The 26,255-nt window shown below is 36.0% G+C and overlaps 2 protein-coding genes across 2 annotated transcripts in view; both read left to right on the top strand.

Moving 5' to 3' along the window:
- Positions 1–19,291, top strand: part of LOC127860324 (centrosomal protein of 70 kDa-like) — a 43,375-nt gene extending 24,084 nt beyond the window's left edge. Inside the window, exons 9-18 of the mRNA XM_052398330.1 lie at positions 1,505–1,593; positions 2,615–2,692; positions 5,818–5,929; positions 6,553–6,651; positions 8,356–8,511; positions 10,400–10,537; positions 11,056–11,227; positions 15,711–15,825; positions 16,205–16,284; positions 16,677–19,291. Coding sequence (XP_052254290.1) covers positions 1,505–1,593; positions 2,615–2,692; positions 5,818–5,929; positions 6,553–6,651; positions 8,356–8,511; positions 10,400–10,537; positions 11,056–11,227; positions 15,711–15,825; positions 16,205–16,284; positions 16,677–16,738 — 1,101 coding nt within the window. The 3' untranslated portion in view covers positions 16,739–19,291. The remainder of the gene's footprint in view (positions 1–1,504; positions 1,594–2,614; positions 2,693–5,817; positions 5,930–6,552; positions 6,652–8,355; positions 8,512–10,399; positions 10,538–11,055; positions 11,228–15,710; positions 15,826–16,204; positions 16,285–16,676) is intronic.
- Positions 19,292–22,193: 2,902 nt separating this feature from the next.
- On the top strand, positions 22,194–25,155 carry LOC127860888 (uncharacterized). The gene is made up of 3 exons (XM_052399194.1): positions 22,194–22,322; positions 22,760–22,857; positions 24,028–25,155. Exons 1-3 carry the CDS (start codon positions 22,294–22,296, stop codon positions 24,837–24,839), a joined length of 939 nt encoding a protein of 312 aa, XP_052255154.1. The 5' UTR covers positions 22,194–22,293; the 3' UTR covers positions 24,840–25,155.
- Positions 25,156–26,255: the final 1,100 nt, after the last annotated feature.

The raw sequence follows: 26,255 nt of genomic DNA, 5'->3' as shown, positions 1-26,255 counted from the left end.
TGTTGAGCAGTCTGTGAAGCTCATTATTAATTTGTAAGTCTCACTGAATTCATATGAGTCGCGTTCTGAGAAAACAGGGCTTAATGTATGTGCGTAAAGTGTCATCCCAGATAAGCCTGTGCAGACGCACAGGCTAATCAGGGACGACACTTTCCGCTTTAATGGTATTCTTCGTTTAAAGGAAGTCTCTTCTACACGAAAATACAGATAAGGCGTAAAGTGTCGTCCCTGTTTAGCCTGTGCGGACTGCACAGGCTAATCTAGGACGACACTTTACGCACATGCATTAAACCCAGTTTTCTCAGAACACGACACATATAATCTTGTCTTTATTCAACAGACAGTAATAAGTGAGCCTTGCTCAGGGAAAATGGGGCAAAATGCATGTATGAAAAGTGTAGTCATATATTTGCATGTGCAGTCTGCACAGGCTAATCTGGGATGTGACACATTTTGTATTTTTATGTCACCCACTATAGTAGTGGGGGACATATTGTTTTTGCCCTGTCTGTTGGTTGGTTGGTCTGTTGGTTGGTTGGTTGGTTGGTCTGTTGGTTGGTTTGCGCCAACTTCAACATTTTGCAATAACTTTTGCTATATTGAAGATAGCATATTTGGCATGCATGTGTATCTCATGAAGCTGCACATTTTGAGTGGTGAAAGGTCAAGGTCATCCTTCAAGGTCAGAGGTCAAATATATGTGGCCAAAATCGCTCATTTTATGAATTCTTTTGCAATATTGAAGATAGCAACTTCATATTTGGCATGCATGTGTATCTCATGGAGCTGCACACTGCACATTTTGAGTGGTGAAAGGTCAAGGTCATCCTTCAAGGTCAGAGGTGACAGGTCAAGGTCATCCTTCAAGGTCAGAGGTCAAATATATGTGGCCCAAATCGCTTATTTTATGAATACTTTTGCAATATTGAAGATAGCAACTTGATATTTGGCATGCATCTGTATCTCATGGAGCTGCACATTTTGAGTGGTGAAAGGTCAAGGTCATCCTTCAAGGTCAGAGGTCAAATATATGTGGTTCAAATCGCTTATTTTATGAATACTTTTGCAATATTGAAGATAGCAACTTGATATTTGGCATGCATGTGTATCTCTTGGAGCTGCACATTTTGAGTGGTGAAAGGTCAAGGTCAAGGTCATCCTTCAAGGTCAAATATATGGGTCAAAATTGCTCATGTAATGTCACTTCTGCAATATTGAAGCTAGCAATTTTATATTTGAAATGCGTGTGTATCTCAAGGAGCTGCACATTTTGAGTGGTGAAGGGTCAAGGTCAAGGCCATCCTTCAAGGTCAAACGCCATATAGGGGGACATTGTGTTTCACAAACACATCTTGTTTGAATTTTTCATTAATAGGAAGTTTAATGGAAACAAAAATCTGCAGACTGCACAGGCTTATCTTAGAAAGAACTTTACGCACATGCATTAAACCCTTTTTCCCACAGTGAAGCTCAAGTATTTTCAATAATTCCCATGTGTTGTTAGGCTTATGAGAAGCAGATTGTGGACTTGAACAAGCAGGTGAAGAAACTAGAGGAGGAGAAAGAACTCATCAAACTCGACGTGGGGGCAAGGTTGGTATATAAAGTAAAGACATTTAAAACTTTCAGTAAATAATGTAGGCTAAGTTGGTATAGCTGTGTGTTATTCTGGAATATACTACGCTTGAAACTGTGAAAAGGTTTATAGGATAGGTTGATACTGCTGTGTGTTATAATAAAATATACAACACTGCCAACTGTTAGTAGGTTGAAAGGTAAGGTTGGTAATGCTGTGCGTTATTGAAGAATATACAACACTTGAAACGATTAGTGAGGCAAAAAGGCTAAATTGGTACTGATCTGTGATATTGAAGAATATGCAACAATTGAAACTGTCAGTATGGTTATAGGTTAGATTTGTACTGCTGTGTGTTATTGAAGAATACAAAACAACATTGAAGAATTACAAACCTTTGAACTGGCAATTGGGCATATGGTGAGTTTGGTACCGCTGTGTGTAGAAAAAAACACACTTTAAAGTGTCAGTAGGGTTATAGTCTTGTTTTTTTACCACTTTGTTTGTTGTAGAATAAATAACACTTGAAACTGTCAGTAGAGTTATAGGCTTTTTTGGTGTTTTTTTAAGAATATACAAAACATGAAACTTTCAGTGAAGTTAAAGGCTTATTGGTACTGCTGTGTGTTTTGTAGAATATACAATACCAGGTACATAAAACTGTAAGTAGGGTGATAGGCTTTATTGGTAATGATGTGTGTTCTGCCTAAACTTGATTTTTTATAAGAAGTGACTTTCTTGAATTGAAACATTTCATGAAAGCGAAAAGTGTTGTCCCTGATTAGCTGTGCGGACTACACAGGCTAATCTGGGACGACACTTCACGCACATGCATTACACCCCCTTTTCAAAGAGCATGGTCCGTTTAAATATAAAACGTTTCAGGGATCCCACTAAGGTTTGATCACTTTTCCTGGCTTAAGCGCAAATAACAAATACACTGAATTTGCTTATTTAGACAGTTGTGTATGCTAGCATGCTAGAAAATTGGATTTATTTTATGTAGACTAGCCGTGTGTGTGTGCATTTGTTTTTCAGACCAGAAGTAAAGGATTACAGAGTAGCACAGTTGCGTATGAAGAAGCTAGAAAAGTTATTGGCTCTTCACAATATCAGGTTTTTCTTGTAGTTTTTTAAAATAATTATATGCTCTAAAAGTGAAATTTTACAAGGATTTTTAATAACACTTGTGGTGTATGCATGTCACCTTTAAACAGTTGTAAACATGCACTTTTTTGCCAAGAAATTGAGATCGTTTGTGTTTTACATTTGTTAAACAGTTTGTGATGAAACAGACACATTTTCCCTGTGATGAAACAGACAAATTTGCCTACTTAAGTAATAGTTCTACGTGACTATTGCTTTTGAAGTTTATTCTTAAATACTTTGAAACCATTTTTATTCGCAGGCATTAATTTTCCTCTATTTCGTCAGTGAACTGATTGACGCATTTAAGATCCTATTGAATAATTATGTCCAACGTTTAAACAAAATTTAGGTTGAATTACCGTTGGCATGAGGCATAAAAATCCAACGTAATATACGCATGCATACTTCGTCTGTTTTATAATCGAGATAAATCCCGTTTTGACACAATGTGAAGCACATATACAGTAAACATAACTGACACGTGACATTGCTGTAAAACGCGTATGCAGTAAAGCTGTATCGAATGCGTTGACTTCGTTTAGCTAGAATAGAAATGATCAGCGCTAATTGTTTATAACTTTCTTACTCATTGTGTATTTCGAGGGTAAGGCAGATTATACAGCCATCACAAAGAAACAGATCAAAGACAATAAAAGAAATTTAAAGATGATGATGTGTGATCAACACCTGACTAAAATTGATTCCGCGCATTTATTACATACATGTATTAATAAAGAACATATTGATTTGTGTTTGATTGTTTTCATTTAACTATGATAGTAATTAAATAAGACTAATTGACAATAAGCTTTGTTGTTTCAAACACTCTTTAACCGTTATTCTGTCCCACTTATCCGCTAATCATAACAATGAACTTCTCCATTGCATACAATAATAAGGGCCCATCACTATCACCTGATAACAAAAGACAAGTTAATTGGCGTGTAACAAACAGGCCCCACCTCCTGCAAGTGACTCCCAAGTGACCTCCCCCTTTCCCCACCACCATTTGACGGACATGTATTACAAACAAATCAGATATTTACTGACACATTTTTTTATCCCCGGTAGGGTGGCATATAGCAGTTGAACTGTCAGTCCATTTGTCTGTCTGTCTGTGTGTCTGTCTGAAAACTTTAACATTGGCCATAACTTTTACAATATTGAATATAGCAACTTGATATTTGGCATGCATGTGTATCTCATGAAGCTGCACATTTTTAGTGGTGAAAGGTCAAGGTCATCCTTAAGGTCAAAAGTCAAAAAATACAATCCAAGGGAAGTAATAAGCTTTAAAAGGGAGTTAATTTCTAAACCTGCCAAATGATATACAGTGTATTGAAATTTTATTTCAAAGCAGCGCAATAGGGGGCATTGTGTTCCTGACAAACACATCTCTTTTTAAATTTTTTTTTTCAAAATAAAAATTGGTGAATCTAACTGCTGACAAAATCATGATTTTTAACCAGGTTTTTGGAAGGAAAAAACTGGTTTTTAGATTTGCGAATGTTGGCAGGCGGGCGTAACGAGCTTGTCCGGGCCATAACTATGTCGTTCATTGTGAGATTTTAAAATCATTTTGCACATTTGTTAACCATCATTGGACGGTGTTCTGCGCGAAAGAATTATGTCAATATCTCCAAGGTCAAGGTCACACTTTGAGTTCAAAAGTAAAAAATGGCCATAAATGATCTTGTCCGGCCATAACTATGTCATTCATTGTGAGATTTTAAAATTGCTCGGTACATTTGTTCACTATCATTGGACAGTGTGTCATGTGAAAGAATTACGTCAATTTTTCCAAGGTCAAGGTCGCCACGACTATAAATAGATTGAATTTGAAACAAGGGGGGTAACTAGGAACAATCAGTAACAAGGCACATTTTGAATTGTCTCCCTTATCAGACTTTTTTCAAATTGAAAACCTGGTTTTGTGACAATTTTGTCCTTTGTTTTTTTATTTCATGCTTACAAAAATAAATGGTTTCACAGTACACTGAGTATATGTAGATATTTCATGTCCAGAACACAACTTCTTTATGCTTGGGAGGACTATAAATACAATTTGTAGAGGGCTCAACATTAACAGTAGTTGGATTATCCTGGACAACCAAAACATAAGTTTGGACAAGCCAAAACCCAGTCTGCTAGTCAAGGGGACAAGTAAAAAAAAAAATCAAGGTCTTTTTTAACAATTAAGAAGCAAAATTCCACTAATTTGACTTGTATTTGCCAACAAAACTTGATGTTAAAGTAAAAACGATTAAGTGAGAAGAATTTGCACTGTTAACAAGAAAGTATAATGGCACAGTTGAAATCACAATACTGTTACAGTTAGTTCCATTATAAATGTTTATAAACGAATATGTTTGTTTAGCACAATAATTGGCTGTAAAATGTTTAATGCTCCTACTGCAGTTGTTACATCATTATGTTCTATAATATAGTAAGCTGATAGTTTACAATGTCAGAAAGCTGATAGTTTACAATGTCAGTAATTTTACATCATTGATTTTTATAAAAGATTGAGGGACACCATAACAAAACACTCTTCTTGTCATTCCATTTTATTCTATAAGTATTTTAAAATTACTGAAAAGTTACATATTATGTTTAGTTAAATTTTAAGGTGTAAACAAGTAACTTATTTGTCAGAACTAGTGACATTTAATGGCACTAGTCCAAGTGGACACAATGATTAAAAGATTTATGATAAGCCCATTAAGTACAAATGATAACCATGATTAATTTCATACTTCCAACAAATAATATGGAGACATGCAACGGTTTTTATTTGAAAATCTAATTTTGATTATGCATTTGTTTTTCACCTAGTATATTAATTTATGTAAAAGTCATGCTCTTTTGGTTTTTGAGTTCATCATTAATACATATGCTGTCTAGTGTACTTTGATTTGTCATGAACACAGTGTTCTCGTTTACAGGTTTAATTTGAAAACAAAATTTATAATAGTTAAATATGTGTATTTTCTGTTAGACAAATATTATTCTAGTATATTATCTGTTTTAATTATTGACAACCACTGTTCTAGTATATTAGAGATTGAACTTTTAGAGATGCTTCTTTCTAGTATACCAGGCGAAAAGCTGAAGACAGATCCCTACCGACTCAAGCGAAAATTCAGTACAAAAGTGGAAGACCTTGATTTTCTACCTCTAGACCTGTGCCATGAGTATCTCAAGGTATTCAAGCTTAATAGTAAAATGTAAAACGCTCAGTCTTTTAACACTATTTAAGGGCTGTTTTAATACAATGCAACATATATTGCAATCGTCTAAAACACGGCAGATCCTTTATGGGTATGGTAAAACCATAATTATCTGTGATGATTATTAAATAATTGTACAAAAGAATTGTGGCAATATGACAACAAATATCATGCATTGCAAATCTGTTATACTTTGCCAGAATGTAATGTTTATATGTACTTATTCTATGTTATCCTGTTGCCTGTATGTGATGTTTGTTGCTTGCTCTTGGGAAGTGTGAATGTGATTTACGCACTTTAGTCTTGACCTTAGATTTTTAAGACGCTGAACTAAATTACATTCTTGTCCTCATGTATGTTACAAAATTATGTCTTCCATAAAAAATTTAGACTGGACACAAAATAATGCTTGAAATGAATATTCATTTGTCCTCTTCAACAACAAAGTCCTTGAACATTAGTCTTATTTGATGTTATATCAGCAAGCAAAATGGAGGAAAACCGATGTAATTTTTTTTATTTTTTCTCCACCTCACATGCATGCATTAAGCCCTGTTTTCCTAAAGCAAGGCACATGTGTTTATCTCAATGTTGCAGGACCTCAGTAAGGAGCTGGAAGTAAAGGATCTGGAGACTATGATACCCAGGATCCAACGTATGACCAGAGAGATGCAGGAGGTCGGCAGATATGAGCAGGTATGCAACTGACCAAGGGCCAAACCCGGGATTCTTTATTTTAGCACAAATTACCCATGACCTCTCAGATACACATTTGTACGCTTCCTAAGAAAATCAATTAGAATATTAGACCCTAGATTTAAGTTTTAAAACCTTTATTTCTAAACATAGGATACTGATGAGCAGCAATCAGCATAAAACCTGAACAAATTATTAAATATTCTCAGGCTCTTTTGGTTTAGCTTCTGAGAAGCAAAGGGTTATTGCCATTTTGTACTTGGGATTCATATAAAGATTTGCACTCAGCAACGGGATTTTTCTGTATCTGCTACATTTATTCAAATGGACCTTCCCACATGTCTTTGCGGTGATTATCTGAGGTTATTAATGATCCTGTAAATGGGACTAAATGCATGGGCATCAAGTGTTGTTCTAGATTAGCCTGCATATTGTGCACTTTTGTCACTTGTATGTTTTTATGTACCCCACCACTATTGTGGCATGCATGTGTATCTCACGGAGCTGCACATTTTTAGTGGTGAAAGGTAATTGTCATCTTTCAAGGTCAAAGGTCAAATATGTGGGGCAATATCGCTCATTTAATGGAAATTTTTGCAATATTGAAGATAGCAACTTGATATTTGGCATGCATTTGTATCTCATAGAGTTGCACATTTTCAGTGGTGAAAGGTCAAGGTCATCCTTCAAGGTCAAATATATGGGAACATAGTGTTTTACAAACACATTGCTTGTTTTCATTTAAAGAAAGTCTCTTTAGAAAACCAAGTTTAAGCCAAAAGTGTAGTTTCTCTGGGACGCCATTTTACACACATGCAGTAAGCCCCATTTTCTCTGAACAAGGTTTAAATGTTTGCATATTAAAATAGATGCAACTGTTTGCGTTCTCAATAACTCGGCATTCTGATAATATGCTTTACTCATTGGTGCTACTTTTTCATCAACAAGTGGCCAAATGACGTTTTCTTTATGGCCAATCGTAATGACACTGCTTTTCATTCATCAAAAGTGAAATTCTGTCATTGTTTGGCATGGACGGTAAAATTTGAAGGCGAAAGTGAATATGAAACCCAAAGTGAAACGCGATTCATTCACCGACATATACAATTTTGTTGTCCCCCTTGTTGTTAAACAAATTGAAGCTTTTATACACATAATATTGTAATAATGAACTATATAGTAAATAGTATATAGTGTATAGTATATAGTGTTTGTATGTTGTGGAATGTAAAAATTCTATTCAGGCAATTTGAAGTAACATGTGTATGCGCCGCATTCTGGGATAACTGTGCTTAACACACGTGTGTACGCGTTAAGTTTCATCCCAAATTAGCCTGTGCATTCCACACATGCTAAACAAGGACAACACTGTCTGCTTTTATGAAATTTTGCATTGAAAGAAAATCTCGTCGAAATGAAAGTCCAGTGAAGGTGGAAGGTATTGTTGCTGATAAGCCTGTCAAGTCTGCACAAGTTTATCTGGGATGACATTTTACTGCTGATAAGCCTGTCAAGACTGCACAAGTTTATCTGGGATGACATTTTACTGCTGATAAGCCTGTAAAGACTGCACAAGTTTATCTGGGATGACATTTTACTGCTGATAAGCCTGTCAAGACTGCACAAGTTCATCTGGGATGACATTTAACGTACATGCTTTAAGCCCTGTTTTCCCAGGCTTTTATCAACCATGTCTGTTTCTAGTTCTGTCGCACTGCCCAAGAAATCGTGAACAGCCTTGCAGACAACAAGCGTAAAGAGAAGAAGGGAAGTCCCAAGCAGGGCTCTATGTCCACAGAGACCCTCAACCACATGCTGACTGTCCTAGAAAACTGGAAGGACGATGAACAGGGCCTGCAGGTACTTGTTCGTTTAAGTTTTTTCCCTGATTAACCTGTGCGAAGGCGAAGTGCGACTGCCAAGGCTAATCTGGGACAACACTTTAACCCTTTGCATGCTGGGAAATTTGTCGTCTGCTTAAATGTTGTCTGCTGAATTTCTGAAATTAGCATTTTCTTTGATTTTTTTCAAAGAATACTATCAGAATAGCAAACAGTTTGGATCCTGATGAGAAGCCACGTTCTGTGGCGTCTCATCTGGATCCAAACTGTTTTCAAAGGCCTTTAAAATTCGGTTCCAGCGCTGTAAGAGTTAAAGCCAATGCATAAGTCTCAGTTTTCTCAGAAAGCGACTTATTTTATAAGATCAGGATTTTTGAAAGACAAAGAGCCTTTAGCATGATCATTTACACATTTTCTGGTAAAGTATAAAGCAATGACAACAAGTGTCCAATCTTTTGTATCACGAACTTTTCAATGGAAAAAAAATGCTTTGAATTTCATAAAAACATGCAAATAAATTTCTGAAAGTTTTTTTTTTACTCCTGTGGCATTTCTTTACCTTGATAACTTTCAATAAAATAAAGCCATGCTCAGGGTCAGTGTAAGTAAATGTAGGGGATGAAAATATTTGAACAGTTGTCTTTATCTGCATTTAAAAAAAAGCTTCTTTTTTTTCTTTCCTGTTTTTTTAGCGAAATGATTTGTTCTCTGCTTTCTTCCTTTGAAGAATAATTTTTGTCTATTTTTCAGAGTCTGTGGCCACATTTAGTAATTAAAAAGCTGTAAAGAGTGTTGAATGTCTATGACCTCTTAAATGCTCAGCTACACAATATGAATTGTTTGTAGTCCCTTTAAAAAGTCAAATTTAAGTTAAAACTTTTCTTATTAGATTCAACTTTTCAACTCTGCAGTTCACACAGGCTAATCAGGGAGGACACTTTCCACTTTTATTAAATTTCTCCCTTTAAGGAAGTCATTTTAAGCTTAAAGTGTTGTCCCATGATAAGCCTGTCTGGACTGCACATGCTATTCCTTGAAGAGCTTTCATATTTTGAATGGCCATTGGCTTCATGATAATGTTAATTTTTGTTAAGAATGATACCAAATTCACAGGAGTCTTTTATGTAAAATTGGTCTCAGCTCAATATCTATTCGTTGCTCAGCTTTCATATTTTTTTAGTTATTTTGCAATATGAAATTTCAGCTCTCAGGTATTGTACTCAGGACGTCAGTTACAATGTTGACTTATTAAAATGACCAAATGTATCGTATACACATGTTTTATTTTATTTCTTTAAATAGGCATGTATCTATTTGAAGAATGAGACTTAAAATATCACAGCAAACAAATGAAATAATTATATAAATAAAAAATGCACATTTGATTGTCTCTTTCAAAAAAACAGATTCCAGATTCAAGCCAGGGTGTATTGGACTGTTTTCTGAGAAAACTGGGCTTGAGGCATGTGTGTGGAAATTGTCATCACAGATTAGCCTGTGCACAGGCAATTCAGGGACAGCACTTTCTGCCAGAATTTGATTTAAGGACTTAGAAAGGACTAACTTTAAATGAAAAATTCCATTAAAGAAAAAAGTATTTTCCCTTATTGGCTTGTGCAAACAGCACAGGTAATCTTGAAGGACACTTTAAGCACCTGCATTTAAGCCCCTTTCCCAGAACAAGGCTTTATTTTATAGATTTTTTTATTCAACTTAAAATAAGTTAATAAGAGTGATCTGCATTTTCATAGTAAAAAACACTCTTTTATTATAATATTTCGCCCAAATGGGATTTAACAAAGAATGATTTGGTTAATAAAAAATAAAATTCCATTAGGACATTCAAATAAAATAAAGAATCCTTGGATGAATTACATTTTAAACAAGGGACATGATCTTTGTTGTAGGAGCTACAGCTGTCCATCAACCGGCTGGGGGAGAGGTGTGCCCCATGGCTTAAGATACGGCTAGTGGGCGAACCAACCATGGCCCAAATCACTGCAGCCGTAGACAAGATTGTGTACGATGACGGCATTGAGGAACAGGTAAACTGGGCACCATGAACAAGTTTCTTGACTAAACATACAAGGGGCCACTCATTTTCAAATCAGTTTATTAGCCTGGTTTCTAAGACTCAAGTGGCTATTGCAATTCATCTGGAGTACTCGTTATAATACATAAAGACAGGGTCAAGATATAAAACAATTATTCATATGTTAATGCAGGTTATTTTTCAAATATATTTCCAACATATGTATTTGGGTTGTGCTCTATGAAAAGTGGGTTGAATGCATGTGCCAAAAGTTTTGTCCCAGATAAGCCTGTGCAGTCCATACAGGCTAATCAGGGACGACACTTTCCACTTTTATGATATTGCTTGTTTAAAGAAAGTCTCTTCTTAGCAAAAATAAAGTTTAGGTGGAATGTGTTGTTCCTGATTGACCTGTGCAGACTGCACAGGCTAATAAGGGACAACAATTTATGCACATGCATTAAACCCCCTTTTCACAGAGCATGGCTCAACTATTATGATTGTGAAGGCCACAGTCATTTTTCCTCACAGGCAGGCCATGAGAACCCAAACAGAGCGGTGCTAGAGAACATAGTGTCTCACTTCCAGACACTGTTTGATGTGCCCAACGTGTCTGGCGTGTATCCCAGGATGAACCAGATTTTCACCAAGTTGGTTGAAGTGCACAATGTGCTCAACACTCTCAGGAACCTGCTCGGACTCAGTAAGTCTAATTATGTTCCCTGTTACCTGAAAACTGGGCTTAATGCATGTGTGTATAGTGTTGTCCCAGATTCATGAGTGATCATAGAAAATAATAGTTTCCTGAGTGGCGCAGCCACGAGTGAAAATATATAATTTTTATGATCAAGAGTGATTTAAAATCGATATTCCATCGAAATCAACAAATGTTCTTTTTATTTTATGCTTGTTTTGGCTGTTTATTATGCTCCCCCAATTTTTTTGGGGGGAGCATATAGTTGCCGCTTCGTCTGTCCGTGCGTGTGTCCGTCCGTCACCAATTTTTATCCGGGCTATTTCTCAGCAATCAATGACCAGAATTCAATTAAACTTAATGGAAAGCTTCACTACCAAGAGGAGATGTGCATATTATCAGCCGGTTCTGGTTGGATGATATTTCACAGAGTTATGGCCATTTTAAATTTTCCATTAACTGTACATATAATGCAATTCTTGTCCGGGCTATTTCTCCCCAACTACTGACTCGAATTCAATGAAGCTTTATGGGAAGCTTAACTACCTTGAGGAGATGCGCATGTTATTTGTGGGTTCTAGTTAAATGATTTATTTAGAGAGTTATGGCCCTTTGAAATTTTTAAGTTGCTAAACCATCCATCATATATAATTTTGTCCAAAGTTATGCCCCTCAAGACGTTTGCTTTTATCTGAATATATAGTGCAATATAAATTAAAACTTTGGGGAGCATCACCCGTCTCCGACGGTTTCTTGTTTACATTGTAAAAGAGTTTAACTGGATAATTTCGCTGGAATAATGACGTCATTTTGACGAAAAAATGACGCCATTTCGCAGTTAAACAGTGAAAATTATTGATAATTTTCACTGTTATTTTTATGCCCACCCTTCGAAGAAGAGGGGGTATATTGTTTTGCACATGTCGGTCGGTCCGTCTGTCCGTCGGTCAGTCCACCAGATGGTTTCCGGATGATGACTCAAGAACGCTTAGGCCTAGGATCATGAAACTTCATAGGTACATTGATCATGACTGGCAGATGACCACTTTTGATTTTCAGGTCACTAGGTCAAAGGTCAGGATCACAGTGACTCGAAACAGTAAAACGGTTTCCGGATGATTACTCAAGAATGCTTAAGCCTAGGATCATGAAACTTCATAGGTACATTGATCATGACTGGCAGATGACCCCTATTGATTTTCAGGTCACTTGGTCAAAGGTCAAGGTCACAGTGACTCGAAACAGTAAAATGGTTTCTGGATGATAACTCAAGAATGCTTACGCCTAGGATCATGAAACTTCATAGGAACATTGATCATGACTGGCAGAGACCCCTATTGATTTTCAGGTCAAAGGTCAAGGTCCCAGTGACTCAAAACAGTAAAATGGTTTCCGGATGATAACACAAGAATGCTTACGCCTAGGATCATGAAACTTCATAGGTACATTGATAATGACTGGCAGATGACCCCTTATGATTTTCAGGTCACTAGGTCAAAGGTCAAGGTCACAGTGACTCGAAATAGTAAAATGGTTTTTGGTTCCAAAACTTTAACCTTGGTTAAAGTTTGATAACTTTTTATGTCTGTCTGTCCGTCCACCAGATGGCTTCCGGATGATAACTCCAGAACGCATAGGCCTAGGATCATGAAACTTCATAGGTACATTGATAACGACTGGCAGATGACCCCTATTGATTTTCAGGTCACTAGGTCAAAGGTGAAGGTCACAGTGACTTGAAATAGTAAAATGGTTTCCGGATGATTACTCAAGAATGCTTACGCCTAGGATCATGAAACTTTATAGGTACATTGATCATGACTGGCAGATGACCCCTACATATTTTCAGGTCACTAGGTCAAAGGTCAAGGTCACAGTGACAAAAAACGTTTTCACACAATGGCTGCCAATACAACTGGCAGCCCATATTGGGGGCATGCATGTTTTACAAACAGCCCTTGTTCATAGTTTGAAACAGTGAAATATCAGTTTTAATTCACTGATATTTCTCTACAAACCACCGGAAAGCATAAAATAAATGGTGATCATGTATTTTTAGCTCGAATAATATATATGAAATATATATAGTGGAGCTATCCTACTCACCCCGGCGTTAGCGTGAGCGTGCAAATGTTAAAGTTTGCATACCATCCCAAATATTTCCTATGTCCCTTGACATTTTGCTTTCATATTTTGTATACTTCTTTACCAACATGACCCCAACCTATAAACAAAAGCAGACAACTGTATCAAGCATTTTGTAAGAATTATGGCCCTTTTTCCACTTAGAATATGCATATTATTGATAACTCTATGTTTAAGTTTGCGTACCACCTTAAATATTTTCAATGTCCCTTGACATATTGCTTTTATTATGCTCCCCAAAATAAAATTTCGGCGGAGCATATAGTTTCCAGTTTGTCCTTCCTTCCGCCCTTCCTTACTTCCTTACTTCTTTACTTCTGTCACACTTTTGTTACAGTTTCTCATAGCACCTTCAATACTTAACCGATCTCTTTCATATTTGGCATGTAGGTACCTTGCATGGACCTCTACCTTTTGATGAGGTTTAAGGTCAAGGTCACCGAGGCTAATAATAGATTTTTCTGTCACACTTTTGTTACAGTTTCTCATAGCACCTTCAATTCTTAACCGATCTCTTTCATATTTGGCATGTAGGTACCATGCATGGACCTCTACCTTTTGATGAGGTTTGAGGTCACTGGGGTCAAGGTCAAGGTCACTGAGGCTAATAAAAATAAAATTTCGGCGGAGCATATAGTTGCCAGTTTGTCCTTACTTCCGTCACACTTTTGTTACAGTTTCTCATAGAGCCTTCAATACTTAACCGATCTCTTTCATATTTGGCATGTAGGTACCTTGCATGGACCTCTACCTTTTGATGAGGTTTGAGGTCACTGAGGTCAAGGTCACTGAGGCTAATAATAGATTCTTCTGTCACACTTTTGTTACAGTTTCTCATAGCACCTTCAATACTTAACCAATCGCTTTCATATTTGGCATGTAGGTACCTTGCATGGACCTCTACCTTTTGATGAGGTTTGAGGTCACTGGGGTCAAGGTCACCGAGGCTAATAATTGACTTCCTTCCGTCACACTTTTGCTACCGTTTCTCATAGCGCCTGCAATACTTTACCAATCGCTTTCATATTTGGCATGTAGGTACCTCGCATGGACCTCTACCTTTGGATGAGGTTCGAGGTCACTGGGTCAAGGTCAAAGAGGCTAATAATAGATTTTTTAGGTGTTTATTAACACATACATTGACAAAGCGTCATCTGGGAGCATCCATCAGTTTCACTGATATTCTTGTAATTTGCATACTTCTTTACCAACATGACCCCAACCTTTTGTAGGAATTATGGCCCTTTTTTGTCTTTGTAACTTTGAATATTTTGTTAAATTTTGTGTTTAGATCCACTTTACTTCTAAAGTATCAATTCAAACTTCAAATTCTTTCTTACTATCATGATGTTACTGTACATTGCAAATTGAATTTGACCTTGACCTTTGAATGATGGTGACTCTCAAGGTCAAATTAATAAATTTTGCTTAAATTGCCATAACTTCTTTATTTAACATCAGATTTGATTCATACTTTGACAAAACAACACTTACCTGACATACCACAATGAACTCCACCCAAACTATCCCCCACGCCCCACCCCAGAATCCCCCCCCCCCCCCCCAAAAAAAAAAAAAATTTTTTTTTTTTTTTTTTTTTTTAAAGATCATCTATTAAATGCCCACACACCCACATTATACCCCCCTCTCCATGATGGCTTATGTTATACTGTCAAGCACTCGAATAGTGGAGCGCCCTGTCCTCTGACAGCTCTTGTTTTAGGTCAGTAGTGGTTTATGTCCAGTCAGCAAATTTCACACCAAAAATTAAATGACATCACAAAAATTAAAGTATAAAATACGGACTAGTTTTTTTGGCTTGGCATGAAAGCCTGAAGTTCTCCCCAACTCTCGAATTTAAGGTTTTTCTTTGTGTCACTTATATTTCTTCAACATTTTTATATTATTGTTTATACCCTGCTGCGTGTGCACTAAATAAACAAGAGCAGTGATTTTAATAACAGGTTCATTTTCTGTAGAAGATCTGATTATTTTTATGGTATATCAACGTTTTGTGATCTTAGATATTACTGTGCCATGTTCATTTTTTTCTAATTTTCAGTTAATCAAAAAGAGCAGTGTTATGGGAAAACTGGTCTTAATGCACATCTCTTAAGACAATTCTGGGACGACACTTTCCACTTTCATGGAATTTTTAGTTTAAAGAAGTCTTTTCTGAACAAACAAAAAATCCAGCCTGGGTAGATAGTGTAGTACTGGATTTGCATTTATGGAGACTGTATTCCTGCATTTAGTCCTGTTTTCCCCGAACAATGCTCTCATATGCCTTACAATATAAAAACAAATATAAACTTAGTTGCTTTATAATTTACGGATTAACTTTCAGGTAAAGATGCCAAGTCCTCCGCCATTGTTGATGGTGTGGGTCGGCTGGTCCAGCAGTGTAACACCACGACTGTACAACAACTGAAAAACCTGCTGCAGACAGAGGACTTGGATGGGTAAGGTTCACATGTATTTGAGTCTGGCTCTGTAAAAAGGTTGTGTAATGCATGTGCGTTAAGTGTCATCCCAGATTAGCCTGTGCAGTTTGCACAGGCTTGATCAGGGACAACACTTCCGCTTTTATAAATACAATTGCTTAAAGAAACTCAAACTTAATTAAAATCCAGTCTAAGCAGAAAGTTTCATCCCTGATTAGCCTGTGCACTATGCACATGCATTAAGCCCTTTTTTCCAAGAGTGCTGCCTTTGTAAACCAATACCAATGGAAATCTCAGTATCGAATTTTGAGACTGTGTGAGATTAACCTCATTTGAAGTCATTTGAGCCAGCAGGCAATGGGTTAAGGCTTTGTTTGGCAAGAGTTTCTGTTTCCAGGGTGATAAGGCGACTTCAAGAACACCAGGAGTTCTTCCCAGCATTCTATGAGATTATGAACAAACTCTTTGAGATTCTGGGTAGGTTTTGAATTCAGTTTGCTTTTTCATGGTTGTGCTACTGCTAAATTGGTTTTTGTCGCATGCAAAAACTTCATAGAGTCATGTTTACTAAGCATTAAGACTTTTTTTAACATGAAGTATTGCCTATTTTCTTATATACAAGTGACGTGAGAGGAACACATGAATGGAAGAAGCCTTTTGGCTCCAATACTGGCTAGTTCCTCTTAGATGCATTAAATGTTGTTACTGATCAATATATCACACGCACTGTTAAGTCTTCTAAATTTTATCAAAGGACTCGAATTTTATGTGTAAGCCATGTAATTATCACTGGTCCCTTGCTTGAAAGTTTATGACAAGTTTTGCATTGTAATTTTGTATTTATTATTTGATGATGTGCTGTGTTTTAGATGTGCGGAGGATGGACCAGATTATTCCAGCAGTAAGGGCCTTGAAACTTCTAGCTAACTGAGCTCATCACTGCCAAGGATTTCCAAGGAAACAATCACTATCAGCTAGTTTAAAGATATGGACTGACTTGACGCAATGAAGTATCAGGGAAAATGTTTCACTTTGGATGAATGCAACATCAAACCTGGAAAAAAGTTCTAAATAAAAATTATGGTTCAATAATATGCACTGCATTGAATCCAGTACCAGTCATTCGTATATTTCACTAACATTAAGATTGAATGCTCCATTTGAAGTTATCATAATAATTGTGTTGTTTTTTTAACCTCAATCATACGTATACTTAAATTGCTTTCTTCACCATTGCATATTTCAACCTAAGATTAGTCTCTTGCAATTATTTACTTCTAATGAAACAGAACTTATATTCTTTCTTTGCACAAAGTCTTGTAGGGTTGGCTTGGATATCTTGTGGCATTATGTTGACAGATTTTCTCTATATTATCTGTGATATTTACTGTAGGCAGCAGAAACTAGTCTGATTCTAGTTTTTTAACTACGTTGTTGTAATCATTCTGTATAAAATGATGGTCACTGGAACATAGTGATCATATGACTTTGGTAATTTGTAAAAACACTTGGTGCCAGGGAATCAAGCAACGAAAATGATATTCTTTTCTTTTTTTTTTCTTAGATTGTTCTATGTTTTCATAATGGATTATCTGAATACTATTTTAATTTTGATGCTTAAATAAGCGTGAAGTCTTATATAAAGTGAACCAAAGACACTGACATGTGGTACAAAAACATTAAATAGATTAAAATCAAGGTCACTCATTCATTAGTAAGATTTTTTTTTAAATAATTGTAGATTATTGTATTTACCAGATAAATAATTTATTTTAATTTAATTGTATAAAGAAATGTAGTACTTTAGGTTTCGTAGTTTTTTATGCCCCCCTTCTAAGAAGAGAGGGTATATTGTTTTTGGCCTGGGTGTCATTGTATGTGTGTGTCTGTCCCAAAACTTTAACCTTGGTCATTACTTTTGCAAGATTGAAAATAGCAACTTGATATTTAGCATGCATATGTATCTCATGGAGCTGCACATTTTGAGTGGTGAAAGGTCAAGGTCAAATATAGAGGAGGGGCATAGTGTTGCACAAACACATCACTTGTTTAATAAAATAAATAAATTATTAGGGCCCCAGTCCAGAGATAATAATAATCTGTGTTTTTGAAGAACACGAGTTTTTAATTTATGTTTATGACATTTATTCTACCGGAGATATTTTTGTTTGTAAAAACTAAATTAACTATTTTAAGGTTAAATGAAACGTAGTGGTTTTGTACCCAAAACCCTTGGTGCAAAAAGAGTATCACCAATATCGGGTTTACATTTTTAAAATTTAAGAAATGTTATATTTTGAACTGGTAAGTTGTCAGTTGGGAACCATAACAACAGAGTCTCTTTTGAAAATATTTTTGGACTTTGGCTTAAATTATGGTAGGAAGTATTGTTTTTTAGCAATTTACCTGGATATTACGTCTTTTACTTTGAAAGCATTAACACTTTCTCTGTATTTTGTTAGCTGACCTAAGCATGAAGTGTCCATGGTTAGCTTTTGTGTTCACCCTATGTTCATGATTGTAAGTCGTCAGTCGTGCCTTGTCAACGTCCAGCTCATAATGACACTTGAGGCCACATTTTTCATCCAATCGTTGATGAATGTTTATCTTGATAATGTCCAGGCAAAGTTTGAATTGGCTACAAAAGTTAGGTCGTCAGGTGAAATCTTTTAAAATAAACTCTGCAACTCAAGTCTTTATTTTCAAATTATGCAGTTTTCAAAGGGCCATGTGTGTCCAAAACTATGTCACCAGTTGAAATCTTAGAAAAACTTGTTCCACTGTAGGAGCCAAAGTTATGACTTAATGTTGATGAAACCTCGTCAGCATTTTTATCTTGCAAATATCTAGGCCAAGTTCGTATCTGGCACATGTGGTAAAAAAATTAGTTCATCAGGTTAAATCTTAGAAAATCGTTGTACACATTAGAATCCACATACATTACTCCATTTTGATGAACTTGATTGGAATGTTTATTTCGACAAAGTCTATGCAGAGTTCGAATCTGCGTCACATGCGTCCAAAAACTAGGTCACCAGGTCAACATTTTTTTTTTAAGTGTTCCCCGCTCTTTAAGCCCCATTTATTACTCAATCTCAATGCAACTTGGTCAGAATATTTATCTTGACAATTTACAGGCCACGTTCGTATCTGGGTTACATGGGCATGCTAAAATTTGGTCACTGTGTAATCTTAGGAAAACACTGTTCGTACACTAGAGGCCACATGTATGACTCAATCCTCCTAAAACTTGGTCAGAATTTATTTTGGTATATTGAGGCCACGTTTGCATTAAGTGTTAAGGGTGGTAATCAACCAGGTCACAAGGTCAAGAATTGTTTACCTTGAATAATGTGAGCGCTCTAGGTCCATTATGGCCATCTTGTTGTAGTTAATGTTTGGTTTGGTTTTGGACCTAACATATGTGCCTGAATTTTACACAGTGTATGTAATTAGAAAGCTTTTATTAAAGAGAAGCAATCAATATCACTTTTTGTTTGTATACACTCACATAATACAACTCTATTTGGCTTGATTAGCTGAACGATTTATTAAATACTTTGAGCTTTACTACATAGTATTTAATTTACTAGTTCAAATAAGTTGATATTGTATTTGTAGAGATCTCGAAAAAGATTCAAAGGTTCACGATTGCACACCAAAAATGCACAACATTGTTTGAATTGCTCTGATACCAACGCTAATTTTAACGTTAGAAGCGTTTGCAGAAAAAGAAATCGATAAACAGAAAATGAAAAACTGTGGTTGGTACACTCAAACTTTATTTTGAGACATTCTTGAATCTTCAGTGGCTCCAAAAGAAAAATAGACGATTGATTAAGTAACAGAATTTAAAATAGTATTCAACTTTAAGCCGTCTGTCGCTCATCGTTTGGGTAACAATAAAACGTACACCAGATAAAAGAAACACTAATGACACATCTGCCATTCAACCAAGTTTTTGTACGGACGACGGAAGAAGACATCATAAACGCGGTCCAAAACTCAACCAGAGCCGTCAGTGGAAGAAAACCTCAAACTACCTCCTGATAATCAGGAAACAAGCATCAAGTTTCCATACAAAAGAAACGCGAACCGAATAGCAAAGGCGCGTACTATAAAACAGTGACAATCCTACTGCAAAAAAAGGTGTGTAGAAATTTAAAGGGGCCTTTTCACGCTTTGGTAAATTGACAAAATTGAAAAAAAATGTTTCAGATTCGCAAATTTTCCTTGAAGTTATATTTGTGAGGAAACAGTTATACTGAACATTTACCATTCTCTAAAATATTCATTATGTGCATCTGTAAATTTAAAAACCTGAAAATTATAAAGCGTTGCAACGCGAAACGATTGAATAATTTGGAGAATTCTGTTGTTGTTGTATTTTTTGATACTACGAGGATTGCATATATAAAGTGAAAAATACGTTAATTATGTTATTAGAGCGGATGGTCTAGTGGATAGAGCGATAGGCTTTTGCTACATGGGTCCAGGGGGGTCAGTGGTTCGAGCCCCATTCAGGGTTACTTTTTATGCCCCCTTTCGAAGAAAAGGAGGCATATAGTGATCGGACTGTCCGTCCGTCTTTCCGTCACACTTTGCGTTTAGGTTTCGAAAAATGCTCATAACTTCTATGTCCCTTGAGATATAACCTTCATATTTGGTATCCATGTGTATATGGACAAGGCCTTTCCACATGCACAAAATTGTTTACCCCTGTGACCTTGAACTTGGGGTCCGCGTTTAGGTCTCGAAATCTGCGTTTAGGATTCAAAAAATGCTCATAACTTCTATGCCCCTTTAGATATAACCTTCATATTTGGTATGCATGTGTATATGGCTAAGGCCTTTCCATGCGCATACAAATTTTGACCCCTGTGACTTTGACCTTGAACTTAGGGTCCGCTTTTAGGTTTCGACATCTGCGTTTAGGTTTTGAAAAATGCTCATAACTTCTATCAAGCGTTTATAGGGGGCATAAGTCATCCTAATGGTGACAGCTCTTGTTTATATTCTTTATTTGTATTCTTGTTTTTTACTGGAGATTTTTAGACTTCATGTTAACATTTATCAATATAAAGCATTTAATGACAAACTTCAAAACATGCTAAAATCTGTGAAGAGGCCCCTTTAAAGGGGCCTTTACACATTTTTGTAAATTGACAAAATTATTTAAAAAAATGTTTCAGATTCGCAAATTTTCGTTGTAGTTATGATATTTATTAGGAAAAGTAATATTGAACATTTATCATGCTCTAAAATATCCATTATATGCAGCTTTTGACGAATTAAAAACATGAAAATTATAAAGCGTTGCAACGCGAAACGATTGAATATGTTGGATAGTTCTGTTGTTGTCGTTATATTTTGGGATACTACGAGGATTGCTTATATAACGTATAAAATATATCACTCATTTCATAAGCACGAGTGGTCTTAGCGATAGACTTACTCCAGGGGTCAGTGGTTTGAGCCCAGTTGAGGGTTACTTTTTTCTTTCTTTAATTCTATTCTTGTTTTTTTACTGAAGCTTTTTAGATCCAATGTTTGCATTTATCAATATAAAGCATTTAATGACAACCTTCAATACATGCCAAAATCTGTGGAAAGGTCCCTTGAAATGTTTATATTCCGCTGATTTCCAACAATGCATCCAAATAATAACTAACTGCACCGATGGTGATTTTCAGTAAATGTGAAATGTATTATGTCGACTAAAGCTATTTGTTATAATTTTCGAGTTAATGGGGAAACGATCAAAACGATTATCATGTTGTGTGTGGGTCTAGGTCACTACTCCGCTGGAAAAAAAACTGAACCAACCTACCCAGATGCGCTGGATCAAAAGCAATACGTTATTATTTTATTACTATACTCAGATTTCCATTCACTAAAAGCCTAGAAAAACATGCGATTATTATTTTAAGTGAAAGCTAAATGAAATGAGATTTTGTCTTGCGGCCTTGTCCAATTTAGGACCCATATTACGGTCATTTGTATTCCTTGCAAAGTTATGCATGTAGAGCGACACTTTTTAAATATTTTTTTCTAACATCGGTTAAACACCTGATGCTTTGCATTGACCGTTTGGAGGCGGTTATCTCAATTTATACAGTGTGTGTGTTTCTTTTGCATTTGTATGTCTTGTCTAGTACTGATGTTCCATAGACATAAAAAAGGAATATCCCACAATTAACCCACCCCCCCCCCCACCCCCTATTGGTGTCAAAGTTTCACGTTAGTTATATTTTTAATAATATCAAACCCATTATTGTATCGTATGTGTCATCAAATAGTGGCTTTGATGTCGTTATACATATATATGTAAACACAGTATTCACATTCTCGGATTATTTCATTGTATTGTATTACTAAACTCGTAACGAATGATCGCTTTTCTTTGGCGAGTAGTTTCTTTAATATCAACAACCGGTGGCACGGTATAAAATGTAGGACGTTTTAACCTGTACCAGAACCAGCGCAATGGCTTCAATTACAAGATCCTTTCCAAAGTAAGTCGATTGTGTATTAAAAGGTATGCGTGCGTTATATTTTGGAATACGTATATAAATTTCTATATCTTCGGTAGAGTGTGTACATTTGCACGGTTGATGGCAATATACGAAATGGGAGACAACTCTGTTGTGGATCAAAGTGTGAAGTAAAGTAAACAAAGAAGATAGGGCAATATCAGCTTCGCAGGCAAATGTTTGGGTCTTCATCATTTAACGTTTTGCCATGTGCATGCATAGCAATTTCGTAATAGGTTGAGCGATAATGTTTTTAATCGAAAACGTATTCAATATACGTTCGAAATGTAATTTATTTTGTTTTGTTTTATCGCATAATCCTTGGTTTAAGGTTAAACTTGGTAAGACAGGTTTTTGCATACTGTTATTACACAATATTTATGTTGTATGCCTTAAAACAACATATCATGTAATTTCAGGATCGCACGTCACCTGAATTATAAACGAACATTTCCGAGCGTTACTAGCGCCCGTGTGGATATCCCATGCTTTCCTTACGAGGCGTTCGATTATAGCGGTAAGAAGGACTTCGTGAGAAATCACATTGGACACGTTTCATCTATGAGCATACTTCTATTATGTTATTGCGAATGCTCGAAGTCTATAATCGACGAAGATTTATTGATTGTTCCCAAATATCAATGAAATATCTTAATTGTATTTACAAAGTGCCTTCAAAATGATAAAAATTATATATTTAAATTATTTGTTATTTCAGTAACTAGTTGAACGTTATCTGAATTTTATATGACTGTATTGACAGATTATTACACACAAAATATTCGTGGTCAAAGAATGGTGCTTAAAGGGGCCTTTTCACAGATTTTGGCATTTTTTAACTTATTCATTAAATGCTTTATATTGATAAATGTAAACATTGGATCGTAAAAGCTCCAGTAAAAAATCAAGAATAAAATTAAAAAAAGGAAAAGAACATTGCCCGGAGCAGGTTTCGAACCAGCGACCCCTGGAGTCCTGCCTGAGTCCTGAAGTAAAAACGCTTTAGCCTACTGAGCTATTCCGCCGAGTACACGTACTTGACGTATTTTATACATTATATAAGCAATCTTCGTAGTTTCACAAAATTTAACGACAAAAACAGAACTCTCCAAATTATTCAATCGTTTCGCGTTGCAACGCTTTATAATTTTTAGGTTTTAAAATCGTCAAAAGATGCATATAATGGCTATATTAGACCATGGTTAATGTTCAGTATTACTGTTTCCTTACAAATATCATAACTAAAACGAAAATGTGCGAATCTGAAACAACTTTTTTCAATTTTGTCAATTTACCAAAGCGTGAAAAGATCCCTTTAAATGATTATTTATTGAAGAAATACGTGCTTATGTGTAAACAAATATCAAACATATTGTACACAAAAGCCATATTAGAAGTGCTATGCGAAATTGAGTATTGTTGTGCATCGATGATCACCATTCTGTCTTTATTCTTGACTAGTCTCTATGGGCAGTAGGGGGTATTCTAGGGGGGGAGGGGTGAGCAAAAAATAGCTGGAGGAATCAACCCGAAGTACTTAAAGGTGAACTGTCAATTTTATAACGAAAAATGCATTTTTATAAATATGTATATTATGCTGATGACCTCTGTGTAGAAACCGTTAACACAACGCTTTATCTGTTTCTAACAACGCTTTATCTGTTTCTAATGTGTTTTTATGTTGAAGGTAATCAGGTAAACCCATGGAGTATTTTAAGACTAGTCGAGTCCGTCCGAGCTTTTACGTTCTGGAAAAATGTCACTCCGCACGAGGAAAACAGATCCCTACTCGATTTGCACGAGGTTCTACAGACACACCTAGTTTTCATCATCGGTGCTGAGCTAAAAATAGTCGATGCATCATTCCACGAGTTCGAATCCGCTAAACATCCTCTGTATTGTCTGACAGAGTTAAAGAACTTGGGAAAATCGTCAAAGACCCTAAGTTACAACATTTTCCACGAAGGGTCCGAAAGGCATTTAATTTCCTGTGACGTCACTGATGTACTGATAGATGCTCAAACTCGGCGACCCGTTTCGTATCCGGAATGGTGGTTAACTAAATTTGGGAGAAACGTTGGGGAGTTTCGGCGTGCATCGCTTCTCGGGACGTTGGATCCCGGAGAAACGGAAGTGCGTGTTTCCTACTTCCGGGTGACACTTTCTGATACGGACACATACGGGCACTGTAATTGGTCTTCATATCTGAAATACTGTTGCGAGAGTTTGTTCGAACACGTGAATAAGGAATTGGGTTACAAATGGGTCACATGCGATGACGTCAGTTCCGGTTTACAACAAGCAGATGTTTTGTATAGGAGCGAGGCGTCTTTAGGAGATATTCTATTAGTTCAGTCCTGGTCGGATTTAGAAAAAGACTCGCGCGGATTTGCCAGCAAATGTTTGAAGTTTCGTTTGCTTAAGGACGGCAACTCTTGCTTCGAAGCGAAACTAAAATTCTACACGAATGATATCTCTTCGCCATCGAGCGCGTTGTAGAACATTATAGAATACATTTTTAAAGCGTTATTACAATATTTTCTTACGATGTCTTGTGCGCTATTGTGATCAGAGATTGTTGTGCACTATATAAGTTTCTAGCATTTCGTATTTTATAAATATACTTTTGCTTAAATGGAATTAGACGATGTTTTATACAGATTTTCATAAAGTTTAAAGTGAACAGTTACAAAATTGTGTTTAACGTAATATTGCACGTTTCATTCATTGTTTTGTATTCACCGTTTAACATGTCTGATGTTATTTTTCTGTAATGAAATAACACAACTAAATAGATGAATGGTTAATTGGCATACATGAGTGTTAATTTAAGACAATTGTCATTTGCTTTCGTTATATCAACTATGTTAAAAGATGTGTTTTACACAGCAATATGATTGTCATTTTTCGATACTAAGGCATGTAAGAATCAATAACATTTGGAACTCAAATAACAATGCTAACTGCTGACATTAAAATTATCAGAGACATACAAAAATGTGATAGTACAATAAATTTTCAACAAAATGGCGAAATGTTTGAAAACACAACATTTGCTAACTACTGTTAAAAGATAGAAGATCCGTCATAAAATATCAGCCCTATCTCAAAATTGACAGCATCGTATTCCCGATCAACAGGAAACGCATTTTATATGAGTCGTGTTCTGAGAAAACTGGGCTTAATGCATGTGCGTAAAGTGTCATCCCAGATTAGCCTTTGCAGTCCGCAAAGGCTAATCATTGACGACACTTTCCGCCTAAATTGGATTTTTGCTAAGAAGAGACTTGATTTAAACGAAAAATGTCTTAAAAGCGGACTGCACAGGCTAATCTGGGACGACACTTTACGCACATGCATTCAGCCCCGTTTTCTCAGAACGCGACTCATATTATGTTCAGTTTGTTTTCGAAAGTTTATTTCAATAGTAGACCAGATCCAGTTGAAAACCAATAGCAATAAATTACTGAAGTGTGTTTATTCTATGTCTGCGTATGGTTTTAAATGTTTACTTTTCTTTTAAGTATTACCTAACTGTACGCCTGCGTTTGGTTTTTTGTCAAAAATGTATTGACTTTGGACCACTTTTAACGTCTTGTTTAGCAAGATTTATATCAGTTCATATAACAAGACCTGATAAGTCTCGCAAAGTAATGAATACGGCATACATTATTATCCAAAGGTCGTATTAAAAATCGTATAGGTCGCACACGTCATGTAAACCACAGAAACAACGTTACCCCAAGGTCTTACTGCTTCCCCTTTACGTTTAAGGAGATCTCGAGTACACGACGAAATCGCATTTAAAAGAGAGTACATACAATTTAATAATATATATAACATTAAAGGGGCCTTTCCACGTTTTGGTAATTTGACAAAATGAAAAAAAAATGTTTCAGATTCGCAAATTTTGTT

This window comes from Dreissena polymorpha, chromosome 15 (genome assembly GCF_020536995.1).
Source record: "Dreissena polymorpha isolate Duluth1 chromosome 15, UMN_Dpol_1.0, whole genome shotgun sequence".
Classification (NCBI taxonomy): Eukaryota; Metazoa; Mollusca; class Bivalvia; order Myida; family Dreissenidae; genus Dreissena; species Dreissena polymorpha.
Note: the sequence above shows the minus strand (reverse complement) of the source record. Positions and strands in the feature narration are given on the sequence as shown.

What these genes read in the sequence shown, in the direction of transcription:
- LOC127860888 (XM_052399194.1), top strand. Translation starts at nt 22,294, where the DNA reads ATGGCTTCAATTACAAGATCCTTTCCAAA. An exon ending in ATTACAAGATCCTTTCCAAA is followed by an intron (nt 22,323 to 22,759) that starts GTAAGTCGATTG and finishes ATGTAATTTCAG; the next exon opens with GATCGCACGTCACCTGAATT. An exon ending in CGAGGCGTTCGATTATAGCG is followed by an intron (nt 22,858 to 24,027) that starts GTAAGAAGGACT and finishes TTTATGTTGAAG; the next exon opens with GTAATCAGGTAAACCCATGG.